The 13,647-nt window shown below is 41.9% G+C and overlaps 1 protein-coding gene across 2 annotated transcripts in view; it reads left to right on the top strand.

Moving 5' to 3' along the window:
* bsna (bassoon presynaptic cytomatrix protein a) overlaps positions 1–13,647 on the top strand; it is a 197,813-nt gene that overhangs the window by 123,591 nt on the left and 60,575 nt on the right. For both annotated transcript variants that reach the window (XM_074682147.1, XM_074682146.1), the window contains exon 3: positions 11,712–12,170. In XM_074682147.1, the coding sequence (XP_074538248.1) occupies positions 11,712–12,170 (459 nt within the window). The remainder of the gene's footprint in view (positions 1–11,711; positions 12,171–13,647) is intronic.

The following is a 13,647-nucleotide window of genomic DNA, read 5'->3' as shown; positions in this document are numbered from 1 at the left end:
CTCTGATTGGAAAATCAAACTATCCTAACAACTTCTAAACCGCAGAGATAGAAAAAAACTCACTCACCGTACAGTGTGTGCTGATAGAGAAATCAGTGTTTTAGACCCAACCCGTTTTTAACCAGGCTTTAAATATGTGTTTAATGCCGTAAAAGTCTGTTTTTATGGCTGTGTGTGTACGTCACTTACGGTCTTTCTGCAGCCAGCCTCAAGCGAATTCTCGACGAACAGCGACTTTTAGCACTTCCACATAGGCTTCATTTTTACTGACCGGATGTTGCCCCTTGGGCCCAACTCTACTTCAGTAGAGATCTACCAAAAGCTGCTTCTGTACAAGACAGTTATAGCACCAACTACAGGCCAATGTTTCCATGTAAACACTGATTTGTTCACTGCATTTTTTGGCATTTTGGGGTAAAATGTTGTCGTGTAAACAAGGCATTAGTCTACGAGTGAACAATAAAAACCATCCCACGCAACCATTCAACAAACAGTGATAAATGATGGATTTAATGAGGAACCTCAGAGCTTCATGATTCACTGTGTTCACAGCATGTAAGCTCTGAAATGATGCATGTGTGTAAACGGGGTACTAACAAGTTTCTTTTTAGATTCAAAAGACAGCCAAGACTTGATCCTGCAATAAAAACCCAACTTCAGTCTTAGCCTTTTTACCGGCTCCTGAATGTGAGGAGTAAAAGTCAAGTACTCTTCAAACAAAATACCAAGATATCTGTAGTTCAAAACACACTCAGTCTGAGAACTCTGAGAGGTAAAGATTGAAGGTAGGTTTAAGTGCTTGGGTTTAATGTTTGAGAACAACATGACCTTGGTCTTGTCAGCATTCAACACAAGTTTTAAATCAGCGAAATTCTGCTTAACAGTCAAAAGCTAATGCTAACTGTGAGAGCTTGGTCTGAGGTGGGTGCCGAATGGGTCATGACTGTCATAAGCAAAAAACAAAAAATCTGCATTTTTAACATTCTGATCAATAGCATTGATGTAAAGAATGAACAGGAGTGGCTCCAAAAAGGAACCCTGAGGCACTCCTTTGGTTTCGGGAAGTGTGGCAGAGGTGTAACCTTCTGTTTGGACACACTAAGTTCTTAAACCAGACAGTCCTGACTACGATTTTTTGATGAATGCAGTCTCTCTTGGAGGTCATTTCCCCCAAATCCACATTAAATTGTTATGGCTAACACATCAGAGCCACCCACTATCACAGGGCCTGGTCAGGAGCTCTGCTCTCATCTTAACCAACTCCTGAGAAAATGACTGAACTTCTGTCTGTGTGTGCACCATAAAACATCAGTTTGAGGGCTGATTTATTCTGAAGAGAAAGCCATATGTATAATAAAGCTGTAGTGGAAGTGAGCTGACCTGTCTGCCTTCCTGTTCCCTGTTGACTCATGCAGCAGAGAGATAGGCAGGTCCACTGTGGCTCTGCCCTGTTTTGCTGCTGGCGAGCTGCCATCCTATTACTGCAGGAGTCAAAATCCTCTGATCCCTGCAGCCTGTGCACACACACATACACACAGACACACACACATACACAGAGGCATTGCACACACACTGATACATGCACAATCTTGCAGGAGTGAACACTTAACCTGCAAAGCGTTTCTCCCCATGCTTACTGTTTTTTATGTGTGTGCACATACCTCTGCATTTAGTGTGCTTGTGTGTGCATGTGTGCATGCATGTGCGTGTTTATGTGTTTGTTTGTGTGTGACCAAATCCCAGTGAGACAGAAGGTCTCTTTAGATCCTCTCCTGTGACATTTATAGGCCAAACTGTAAATTAGCTGCTTCTGTCTTCAACCTGTTCCTGTCAGTCTCCACCAAAGAGGCCTCCGCCTTTCAGCTGTCTGGCCCCGCCCCAGTCAGGTTGATGGTTCAAATCCCTGGTCCATCTGCTGAAATCTTGGCAGGAAAACTCTATAAAAAGCCAAAATTATGATGGCATTTAGCAGGGCAATTAACCCCTGCCAACTGCAACAGAAGTACTCACTGACCTGATGGTAGCAGACGGTTATTGTGCAGTCCTTGACTTATTTTCTTAATCTGGATTCTTTACACATGCAGTCCAAATATCGCAATCAGGGCAAAACTTTAAAGTTGAAGCCAACACTTTGATGAAGCAAGAGAACTTTTCTGTTTACTCATTCATATGTTTCGTTTTAAACTAGACTTTTACACACAGAAAAAAACTAGAAGAATCAAAAGCAAAAAGACATATGTACAGAAACACTGTCTCCATTCTCTTGTTTTTGGGATTGTACCATGCCACACTTTTTAGTTTTTTGGTGATGCAGCTTTCAAAGTACATGGAATCTGAAATTATCACAGAAAACAAACACAAATCTGTCACTGACAGATTTAGACTGCAGAGTGTACAGATAATATCCTCTACCAACACAGGGTGGGGAAGAGGAAGGGAAAAGAGCTGCAGCAGGTCTGATCCTGGTCTTAAACTGTCTCTGTGAGGAATAGCTGGTCGCTCAGCCGGAGACAGAAAATAGGTGGGCAGTGAAAGAGGTGACAGTGTAATGTGGGCAATAAAACATAATGTGTAAACATTAACACAAACACACACACACACATACAGCCGTGCACCCACGCCTGCCTCTCTCTGTCTCTCTATCACAACAGGGTTACATAATTAAAGAGGCTCCACTGTGGAGGTTTTTAGAGATCTGCATAGAAATGAAACCTGTTCACATTATATAACCCAGAGGAAGATCCCTCTGTAGTGTCACTCCTCTTTCATCTCCTCCATTGTTCTGCCACTTGTTCTACTTCTCCATCTGCATCTCTTTTCACTCCCATAATTCTTCTCCTCCCTACACTTCCTCTCTTTCTCTATTCACTCACTCTCCTCCTCTTTCCCCTCTTCAAGATTCGTTCCTCTCAGTTATCCTCTCCGTCACCTCCTTTCCCGGATCTTTCACTCTTCTCAAGTTCTTACTTGTCTTCTCTTTACACTCTCGCTTCTTCTGCTTTCTTTTATTTCCGTCTCCCTCTGTGCACCTGCATCTCCTCTTTCTAACTGTGAAAAAAGGTGTTAGATGAGATCCAGCACCTTTTATCCAGCTAACTGTGTGTATATGTGTGTGATAGCACACTCAGTGGAAGAGGTGTCTTTTTACTAAAGACATGCAACAGGCTCCTTACAGTTTGTGAATCTGCATTATAGGTGCTGTTTGAACATGTGAGCGCATTTTGTGATCTCAAAGTATATTAAAATTCTCCACAGATGTCATAGTTTCATTATCCTGAATAAATAATTCTGACATCTGACACTAGTTTTAGAGTTGGTTTCACCATGAATTAACAAGTTTCTTATTTTAATTCAAAATACTTTCCTGAATTTAAGTTGACAAAGTTGACACATTAGACATTAGAGTGGTGTAGTGTCTCATTTTAATTTTGGTTTAATTCTTCAACTTTTACTAAATTGCAGAACATCAAAGTCTTGAAGGCATCATGAGGATTTTTCTAACTCATTCTAAAATGTTCTCACCCTTATACTGGCCCTAACCTACTGAGTATTAATGCCAGTGTTTGTCTCAGAAGTAAAAAAAGCAAAGTTTATCTCTGGCACTCGCCCTGAAGCTGCCATTTTTGAAGCCCTGCTGGTAAAGTTTGACAGTGAAAGGTACACTAAATTACCAAAAGTATTCGCTCACCTGCCTTGACTCACATATAGACTTGAGTGCCATCCCATTCCTAACCCATAGGGTTCAATATGATGTCAGTCCACCTTTTGCAGCTTTTACAGCTTCAACTCTTCTGGGGAGGCTGTCCACAAGGTTGATGAGTGTGTTAATAGGAATTTTTTACTATTCTCCCAAAAGCGCTCCCAAAAGTGAGGTCACACACTCATGTTGGTGGAGAAGGCCTGGCTCTCAGTGTCCGCTCTAATTCATCCCAAAGGTGTTTTATCCAGTTCAGGTCAGGACTCTGTGCAGGACAGTCAAGTTCATCCACACCAGACTCTGTCATCCATGTCTTTATGGAGCTTGCTTTGTGCACTGGTGCACAGTCATGTTGGAAGAGGAAGGAGCCCGTTCCCACAAAGTTGGGAGAATGGAATTGTCCAAAATGTTTTGGTATCCTGAAGCATTCAAAGCTCCTTTCACTGGAACTAAGGGGCCAAGCCCAGCTCCTGAGAAACAACCCCACACCATGATTCCTCCTCCACCAAATTTGTCACATGGCACAATGCAGTCTGAAATGTACTGTTCTCCTGGCAACTTCCAAACCCAGACTCATCCATCAGATTGCCACTGCTCTAGAGTCCAATGGTGGTGTGCTTTACACCACTGCATCCAATGCTTTGCATTGCACTTGGTGATGAGGCTTGGATGCAGCTGCTGGGCCATGGAAACCCATTCCATGAAGCTTTCTGTGTACTGTAATTGAGTTAATCTGAAGGCCACATGAAGTTTGGAGCTCTGTAGTAACTGACAGTGCAGAAAGTCGGCGACCTCTTTGCACTATGCGCCTCAGCATCTACTGACCCCTCTCCATCAGTTTACATGGCCTACCACTTTGTGGCTGAGCTGCTGTTGTTACCAAACTCTCCCATTTTCTTATAATAAAGCTGAGAGCTGACTGTGGAATATTTAGGAGTGAGGAAATTTCACACCTGGATTTGTTGCACAGGTGGCGTCCAGTGACAGTTCTACGCTGGAATTCACTGAGCTCCTGAGAGCGGCTCATTCTTTCACAAATGTTTGTAAAAACAGTCTGCATGCCTAGGTGCTTGATTTTATACACCTGTGGCCAGGCCAAGTGATTAGGACACCTGATTCTGATTTTTACTGAACATACAGAAGAGATACATTTTTTTCACCTATAGGGGCACTCTGGAGCTCATAGCATCACGAAAACAGCTGAATTTTCTAGCATGTTTCATTTTGATTTTAAGCATGTTGAAGGCACCTAGTTCGAGGTTTAAGTGGAAGAGAGAAAGTATAATAATCCTTAGGGCTTTAAGAGCATATCATAATTTGCTTCTACATCAAATGCACACTTTGGCAGGAGCCACATTGAAATAACACTAAACACACAAGTTGGTGTCATTACTTTTTAAACACTGAAAAGTTAAGTTAGATGATAGGAAGTATAGAGTATCTGTTACAAAAAAGTGGTGACATTCTATTTTCATAGCTCTGTATTTCTCCTAGTGTGATACTTCCATTTGACCAAAATGACTCTTGCGCAGAAAAACCTTTATCATGTTGTGCAGTAGAAATACAAACCATGGAAGCATCAAATGCCCTTCTCTGCAGACATGGAGGAGGATGAGAGGAGAAAAATCGGAGTGTTTCCCATCAGACAAAAGTAAAGCTGTCAAGAGGTAAGAATTAAGATGCAGACAGTGAATAAGAGCAAGTAGATCTACAAATAGGAGCAAAAGGAGTTCCTGTGGAGGAGCTCCAGTGAAATCTGCTCTTTGTTGTGATCTGACAGTGAGCGCTTCCAGGTACCATGATAGAACTGATGCAACCCGCACACCGAGCAGTGAAACCTGCTCTTAATCTCACACACTGTTGTTCAAGTTCAGGAATGTTGGTGTTGAAATAAAAGAAAGTCAGAAGATCAGGAGTGTTTGGCTGTCGGGGATGGTACTTAGCAGCTACAGTGCATTATCTGTCAGAATCAATGCACTGATCAGCAGACATGGGACAAGTCAGACATCAGTCATTACCTCATCACATCCTGATTGGCTCGTAGGAGGACACAACTGTGTTGATTTACTGTGCACTGGATGTGCAGCTATTACCCCTGTAAGAAGAGAAGATTTGGGGATTATTAGCTTCATAAAGTTTAGGCTCTGCTTCAGTCAGCTAATGCTGCGTTAGCTTAGCATGCTGACCTTTATCTGAATGCTCATTTTGCTAGAAAGTAGGTCATTCTTGTACATTTCAACTAACTCACACCTCCAAGTTTTCTTCTTTATTCTGTCCTTCCAGTTACTGCAGACTCAGCAGGGAGCCACATTACTGGAGGCAAGGCTAAATTACTGCACGTGTATGTGTGGTGGTGTCACTCACTTCTCTTCTGCCTGTCACCACTCCCTTTCTCCTCTCCTGATTAGCCTTCAGCTCCACAAGCCTCCTCCATTTTGCTTTAGTGTGAACCATGTGACTTCACATGTGTGTGAGCGTGTGCGAGTGTGAGTCCCTGTGTCGTGCAGCAGAGTGCGGCTGAAAGCAGCAGCAGCAGCAGCTAGCGCTTAGTGGAGTGTGCGCTCGAGCAGAACGGTGGCATTCTGGGTAAAAATAGCCTTCACTCTGTGCGAGGGAGAGAAGAGGAGATGTAGAGAGTGACAGAGAGGCTGTGAAATGAGAGAATAAATGAGGAGTTAAAATATGACGATGAAAGAAGGGGAGACGGTAAAACTGTCGCCAAATCAGTAATAACTGTTGGAGCAGAAAGGTCCCTCAGATTTAATGAATGTTATTCAGTTAAAAAAATATAATCAAATAAAGTAGTGCAGATGTAGTAGTATGTAGATAGTAGTACTAGTAAAGATCATGGTTTCTTAAGCCGCGTTTCCACCAAGCAGTATAGTTTGCTTCAGTACGGTTTGGCACAGTTAAGCCTGATCCTGTTTGCGTTTCCAGAGCAAACTGTGCCCTCTTGTGGTAGGCGGCGAGTAAAACTGATGCCGAAAGCCGCAGCTGTTAAATAATAGCATGACGCCATAGCAGCCAGACACAGTGTCCCCAGCTAATAGTCCAATGAAGAAGAAAAACGCGACACAGTAAACAAAGAGCATAGATGGAAGTCACGCAGCATTTCGTCCTCTCTGTGATTGGCATGTAGCTCTTTGATACAAAGTGCAATCAACACGCAGAGAAGACTGTGTGCTGTCAGAGGAAATGCAGTGGCCGTCGTAGATCAGGAGATGATTCTTTTGACCAATCAACGGTCTGCGGTGTTGTAGCTCCACCTTCCAAGAGCGGGTCGGTTCAGGTCTGGCACCCATACGAAAGAGTCCCAAAAAGTGGGACGACTCGTCTCAGTTATTTGGGGATCTGTCTGGGGATAAGTCAGTGGAAACGCCACAAAATGCGCGCCATACCAAGACGAACCGAACCAGTCTGCTTGGTGGAAACGCGGCTGTATTGTTTCTTGTTAAGGCAAATCACAAACCCAAAAGTCTTGGGTTGAACTGGAGACAATTCATTTGGAGGCTTGTGATAATCAACTATATGTAGGAATAAAGATGTCAAGGAATGCACTGTATTACTTCTTTCTTTCTTTCTTTCTTTCTTTCTTTCTTTCTTTCTTTCTTTCTTTCTTTCTTTCTTTCTTTCTTTCTTCATTTTGAACATTTTACAAGGGAAGAAAGGCAGACAGGACACTACCTATCACAGTAGTCTAAAATATCAATTTAAAATCTTTACAGTCTTTGCAGCAACTTCAACCAGATTCATGATTTGTTGACTCAGCCCAGACTTACAGATGATAATACAGAGCAGTATTTTTTTTTTTTATTGTGAATAAGACATTACTAGCTCTGAGTATGACTCCATGGGTGAAAGAGTAACACTGATCATGGCATAAGGAGTCACAGATTGTCACTTTCCCATTCCGCTTTGACTTCATGTTTGCTCATCACATTTATTTAAAATAATTAAAGTTCAGAAAACTCGGTCCTTGAAATTTTTTTTTCCAAAGCTCCCAGTAATCAAATGAGTAACTTTTTTTTTTTTTTTTCCATATTTGAAGAGTTTTTAATAGTATCACCAATGTTCTTTGACTCTTGTTAGGTTAGCTAAATATGAGACACACAAGTACACAGTGTAATTCATCAGTTTTTGTTATAAATGGTAAATCATGTTGTGCTCTATCACAAATTTTTGTACCACCTACTTTCTTCATGATCTCACCAAAGACTGTACAGTACATGGACGTAGCCATTGCTGAGCCGTTACTGAAAAAAGTAATGGATCAGTCATTGCTCATTACTCTTTTTAATACTACTACTAATAATAATAATAATATTGCTTTACTTATTACTCAATGCCAAAAGAAATTTTCTGCACTACTGATTATACTTCTTTTCATTACACACCACAGAATTGGTAATTGTGTCTTCTCTCCTCATGAGTCTTAATGAATGTCATTGGTGAAGTTGCTGGCAGGTGTGTTTTTCTGCAGCCTAAAAACGCATATAAAACATACATTTGGGTCAACTGAGGAGTTGCAACTCAGACTAAGTTGATCTAAGCTGACATTTGAAAATGAAGTTGCTAAAGTGATGGATACATTTGCAGCTGCTGAACGTAAATGGCAGCACATTAAAAGATTCCCAATTTTGGGAGAATGCATCCCTGGCAACCACAAAGCGATTGGCCATGCTGCCTGGCTGACATGCACGATGACATTAATCTGCAGATTGTAGATTGTAGTCTGAATCAGTAGCTCGTAACAACAGTAAGACAGCGGCAAGTCATTTGTTTGCACTAGTAACTGTACTATTATTACTGAAATTTCAAGAACAATGGAGGTGGGGCGGCAGCAGCTCAGTCCATAGGGGTTTGGGGTTGTAAACGGAGGGTTACTCGCTCAATTCCCAGCATGAGCCAAGATCGGGAATTGGACTGATAGCTGGAGAGGTGTTAGTACAACTTGCTTAGCACTGTTTAGGTGCCTTTAAGCAAGATACCATATCCCCAACTTTGCATTGCTTTGGACAAAAAGCATCTGCTAAGTGAAATTGTAAATTATACTATTCGTTATTAGAACGGTTAATATTATAACTGCCCAACACTGGATGTAGTCTGTGTGACGTCACCTAAAGGTTTCTGAGTTTTGAGGGCTTTCATTAATGAGTGTTACTGGAAATGCCAAACCCATCCATCATTTGAGGCAGTGTGAGGTAAAGAGGTGGAATTAAAGAGACTCTGAGCCCCTTCACCACCAGCCACAGGGCGCCTGCCAACCAGGCTGTAAACATGTTCATTTCTGCTGTCCAAACTGGCTTTTTGAATCAGTGGTTTCCAGCTTTTAGCACTTCCCCATTGGCCGCATTTTCATAGAAAAGTTACTGTTTGGTTCTCACACCTGGCAGCATTAAAGTCAGTGAGGGCTCAGTGCTGTGTTCAGTGAACACTGGGACTAGGCATTACTATTGGGCAATTATAGCTGTATTAGTGCACAGAGACAAAGAAAACCAGAGTTAGAGTGAAAAGATTCCACAAGTAACCCTTTGCCTCTGGACCAAACATGATAAACAAGTCTCCTTCATTGATGGGTAATAGAACTGCCTCTGCCAGCTGAGGGGTTAAATTGCCAGTGGAAAACTGTGGTCAGTTATTTGAACACTTTTTGTCATAAATCAAATCTAGGGGTGGAGGAAACGTGGTTTTGAATGAACGTGTAATGGAATGTCAAAAGAGATGGAGGAGTGCAAGATGCAGAAAGAGCAATCAGTAAACAAGAGAGGTGGAAGATAGAATAAAAACACCAGTCAACACCGCACAATGCTTTGCTAAATGGATTTCAAGAGGACAGACAGGACTGAAAAACAGAGGAAAGAGATGGAGGGATAAAGTAAGAGAGACAGTCAGAATGCAATCTGTGGACGGAGGGAATTTTTTTAGTCAATGTTATTGGCAGGAGGAGAGAGACGGATTGTTTGTGTTACGATGGCTAAGTGGTGAAGCGATGGGGAACCTTGCTGGACAATACATACACACACACACACACACACACACACACACACACACACACACGCACACGCACACACACACGCAGACGATGTGATGAAAAATTATGTAGCTGTCAGCATGACTTTTAGAGAGCACGTCAGAATCAGTCAGCCCTCTGCAGCTCTGACAGCTCTGTCTGGAAATGTGGTTTTCACAGTATACAGTGTGTGTGTGTGTGTGTGTGTGTGTGTGTGTGTGTGTGTCCTTGCATTCTGTTTTTAAGGTTAAATCCACACTTCATTTTATCTGAAAATGCTTAAAACAGTGAATAAAATCTGCGTTTACACGGGAACGCCGCAAGACTGAAAACACTGTAGTAAGCATGCCAGGCCTGTAGGTGGTGATATAACTGTCTTGTCCAGAAGCAGCTTTTGGGAAATCTCCACCGAAGTAGAGTTGAGCCGATCATCTGGTGTACAGGGGAATACTAAGTGCAAGCAATGGATGCACATTTTGTTGAAAGACAGTGAGCAATTCGAGCACAACCACAACACAGTCGTCTATGAGCTTGCACCAAGCGGACCGTGACATCAGAGTTTCCACTAAAAATGCCAGCTTACTGTTTACATGGCAATGGTGCCTGCAGCATTTCATAAAAATTCCACTCTGGATGCTGTTTTCAAAAGTTTGCGTTTTAGGTCGGCTGAAACGTTGCTTCCATCTAAACGTGAGGCTGTAACGCAACAAAACTTTTGTGTCGCACCCTATAACCGTTGTCGTGTAAACAGCCCCTAAGTCATTGAGAGAAGCTGAATCAAAACACATCATTTTAACACATTCAGACACACATGCAAACACACACACACACACACACACACACACGGGTAGCCATCTTTTGTTGTAGCAGTCATGACCCCCATGTCCAGCATTCATAACCATTTTAGGCTTTCTGATGGTCCTGAGGCTAAGCTAGCAAATGTGTTTTGTCATCCTCTGGCCTTTTAAAGGTTTGGCTCCCAGGTCAGGTCAGAGCAGGGAGAGATGGAAGGGAGATTTTGGAATAAGGGTGTCTCCAAATTTAGTTTTATAATCACACTAGAACAGTAATAAAGGCTGTGTCAAACACGCTGTCTCTGTGGCTCCATTCATTGGTTTCACAGGACGTGTTGAGGCCCAGTGGTGGCCAGTACCATACTGAAAATTCAGACTCATCTTAACTTTTGATCAGCCTGGACTGTATGGACTTATTCTCCTCTACATCACCTGTCTGTTCCCAATGCAGAGTAATAAAGCTGATAATTGGTGGCAGCCATATTGGTTATGACACAGGCTTTAAGCTTCCTTTCTAACAACTACGGCCATCAGCCACATGAGCTGAGCTACGCCTCTGATTGGACAAACTTGTGCCCTTATTATCTTATTAACCAACAAGTTACAAAAATGTCACCTCTGTACAGTGTTTGCCAGTACTGAAATTAGTGTTTCAGATTCAAGATGGTTTTTGTACCAGGTTGTAAATATATATATATTTTTATGTACCTGTTGATGATTTTGGCTTGGTGTGTATGCAGTCAGCCTCAAGCAACACTGGACAACTCAATTTTTCTCAACGAGATATTGCCCCCTAGCCAAGACAAATAGGGTGGAGCAAAGGTTACCTTTTATCAGATACAGCTTCAACACTCATGTTTGTCCAAGTTTGACTCTTACCTTTGTTATTGTCTTAATTTATGCACTATATTCAACCCCAAAATGTCTCTGTATTAACACATATGCTACATACCCATCACCCAACCTACACCCAAAAAACAATGTTAAACAAGTTGTAAGAAAAGTGAATTTTCCTGAAAAAATGGGTACTTTGATCTGGGCCTTCGAGAGATTCTTTAGCTTTCACCGCCAGCCTCAAGTTCATACTCCAGGAATGCATTGCTCAAAGACAATGGTTGCTAATTCAGTGATATGTATATGTATAAAAATAAGCTATTCCTTAAAAAAGTTGGTTTTAATGAGATGTGTTTTGTCCTTTTCTGTGTTTTAGAAAAAAGAGTGGTTATGCCTGAACTGCCAGACCCAGCGGCTGATGTCTGGAGGTGGCCTCGACGAGCCTCCACTTCCTGTTCCTCACTCGTCTCCCAAGCACCAGCCAATGGGTTCGCCCCGTCACCAGGCACCAACCAGTCAGCAAAGCCCTCTTCACAAACCTGCCACTCAGCAGGCCCAAAAGACAAGTCAGCCTCAGACTCAGAAGCCACATGCGGGACCTGGAGGCACTGGGCCGGTTACCCCTACTGCTGCCAAACAACCGACAGACACCAAGACCACGACACCAGCTACGACAACAGAACCAACAACAGAGTTTCAGAAACAGCAGAAACCCCCAGAGGAACAACCCAAGACCGAGCCTGAGATCCAAACTGCCAAAGAGACCAAACCCTCCCAGAAAAAAGGAGAGCAGATCACACCCATCAAAGATGTCAAGAAGTCCAGGCACTATGATGTAAGTCTGACTGTCTGTCACATTACTGATGTCAAGTGTACTCCCCTGTGTGTGAAGCTATGGAAAAAAAGTTACCCAATGAAAAAATGGAAAGTGGCCATGAAAGAAAAAAAAACATTAGGCCTATCTCTGTCTATACTTTGGATATAATAGAGAAACATGCAGGCCTGTGTGCCAGAAAAGGTTTTGTTGTGTGGCCTTTTGAGAGGAAGTTTGAGCATGCATGGCTTCTTTAGTGTGATCACGCTTCACATTCAAACATTTTATTTTCCATCAAGCTAAATGAATTTCCTTCCCTTGATCAAGACCAGAAGTTTGTAGTAATAGTAGAATTTTGCTGGCGCTCCAGACATCTCACATTCCTGATCACAGATGTTTGAGAAAAGCTAGTCAGCGCTTTTACATACAATTTGAGAAATCGGTCTATGAGCTATGAGTACGCCTCAGTTTTCAGTATGAGCACATTTCACCCCTAGGAAGAAGTAGATGACCTTAATGAATAGCCAGAGGGGTCAAGTAATGAAGTAAAAATACTGTGTTACCTTACTTTAGTAGAAATGTTGGGACTATTTTACTGGAGTAGTCATTTTTTAGCTGACTTTTTACTTCTACTCTTCATTTTCAGACAAATATCTGTACTTTCTACTCCCTACATATTGAAAATAACCTTGTTAATCCTTTTTTATACCAGCTTGTTTTAATTCCAGCCTGCCATTTAAAAATAAATAAATAAATAAATAAATAAATAAATAAATAAAATAAAAAAGGTCAACACTAACACACACACACAAAAAATAAAAATCTATCCAGATAAATTGCATTTCCATTCAGATAGAGTGAATTGGATTGTGGTTGGATGAGAGGTATGAACATAACACTGCCTGAGCATAAGACGGACTAATAAAGAGGACCTGAATACAAGGCAGCCAAATAATACCGCCAAATCACCACAGCAATCCGACGTGAGAAACATTTCTAAGAAGTGCATTAATTGTTTAAAGTTTGACCCCAGCCCATCTGGAATGACTGGACAGCAGAATTTTTTGACCTCACTTTAAGCTGAGCAAGATGACGCCCAGTCTACGATCATGACAGTGAGTCAACATGAATGTGACGCAGTGCCGCGCTCTGCTGGCACTAAACAGGAAACAGCACCTACTAAGTACGGTGGCTCTAATGGGAAATACATAATAACTATCCAGAAAGTTATCTACTGAAACCTTAAATCACTTGTGCTTTGGTCTGGAACAATCTGGAACCATCTGGAATAGGAAATTAATTTTACTTATATGAAGGGAAACTGTGGACGTTGTGTTAGTGTCTAAATAAAGTAATCGAACATTTTGTCTAGCCTCAATTAGTTTGAAGGGATGTTGACAGTGTTTAGAAAGACCATACTGATCAACACCAGCTGCTCCAAATTTATTATCATCAGCATTTTAACAAAACTTTGTCGTCAGTAGCTTTTGTCCTTAAT

This window comes from Halichoeres trimaculatus, unplaced genomic scaffold (genome assembly GCF_033239565.1).
Source record: "Halichoeres trimaculatus isolate MK-OKI-2021-1 unplaced genomic scaffold, fHalTri1.1 fHalTri1_scaffold_11, whole genome shotgun sequence".
NCBI lineage: Eukaryota > Metazoa > Chordata > Actinopteri > Labriformes > Labridae > Halichoeres > Halichoeres trimaculatus.
Note: the sequence above shows the minus strand (reverse complement) of the source record. Positions and strands in the feature narration are given on the sequence as shown.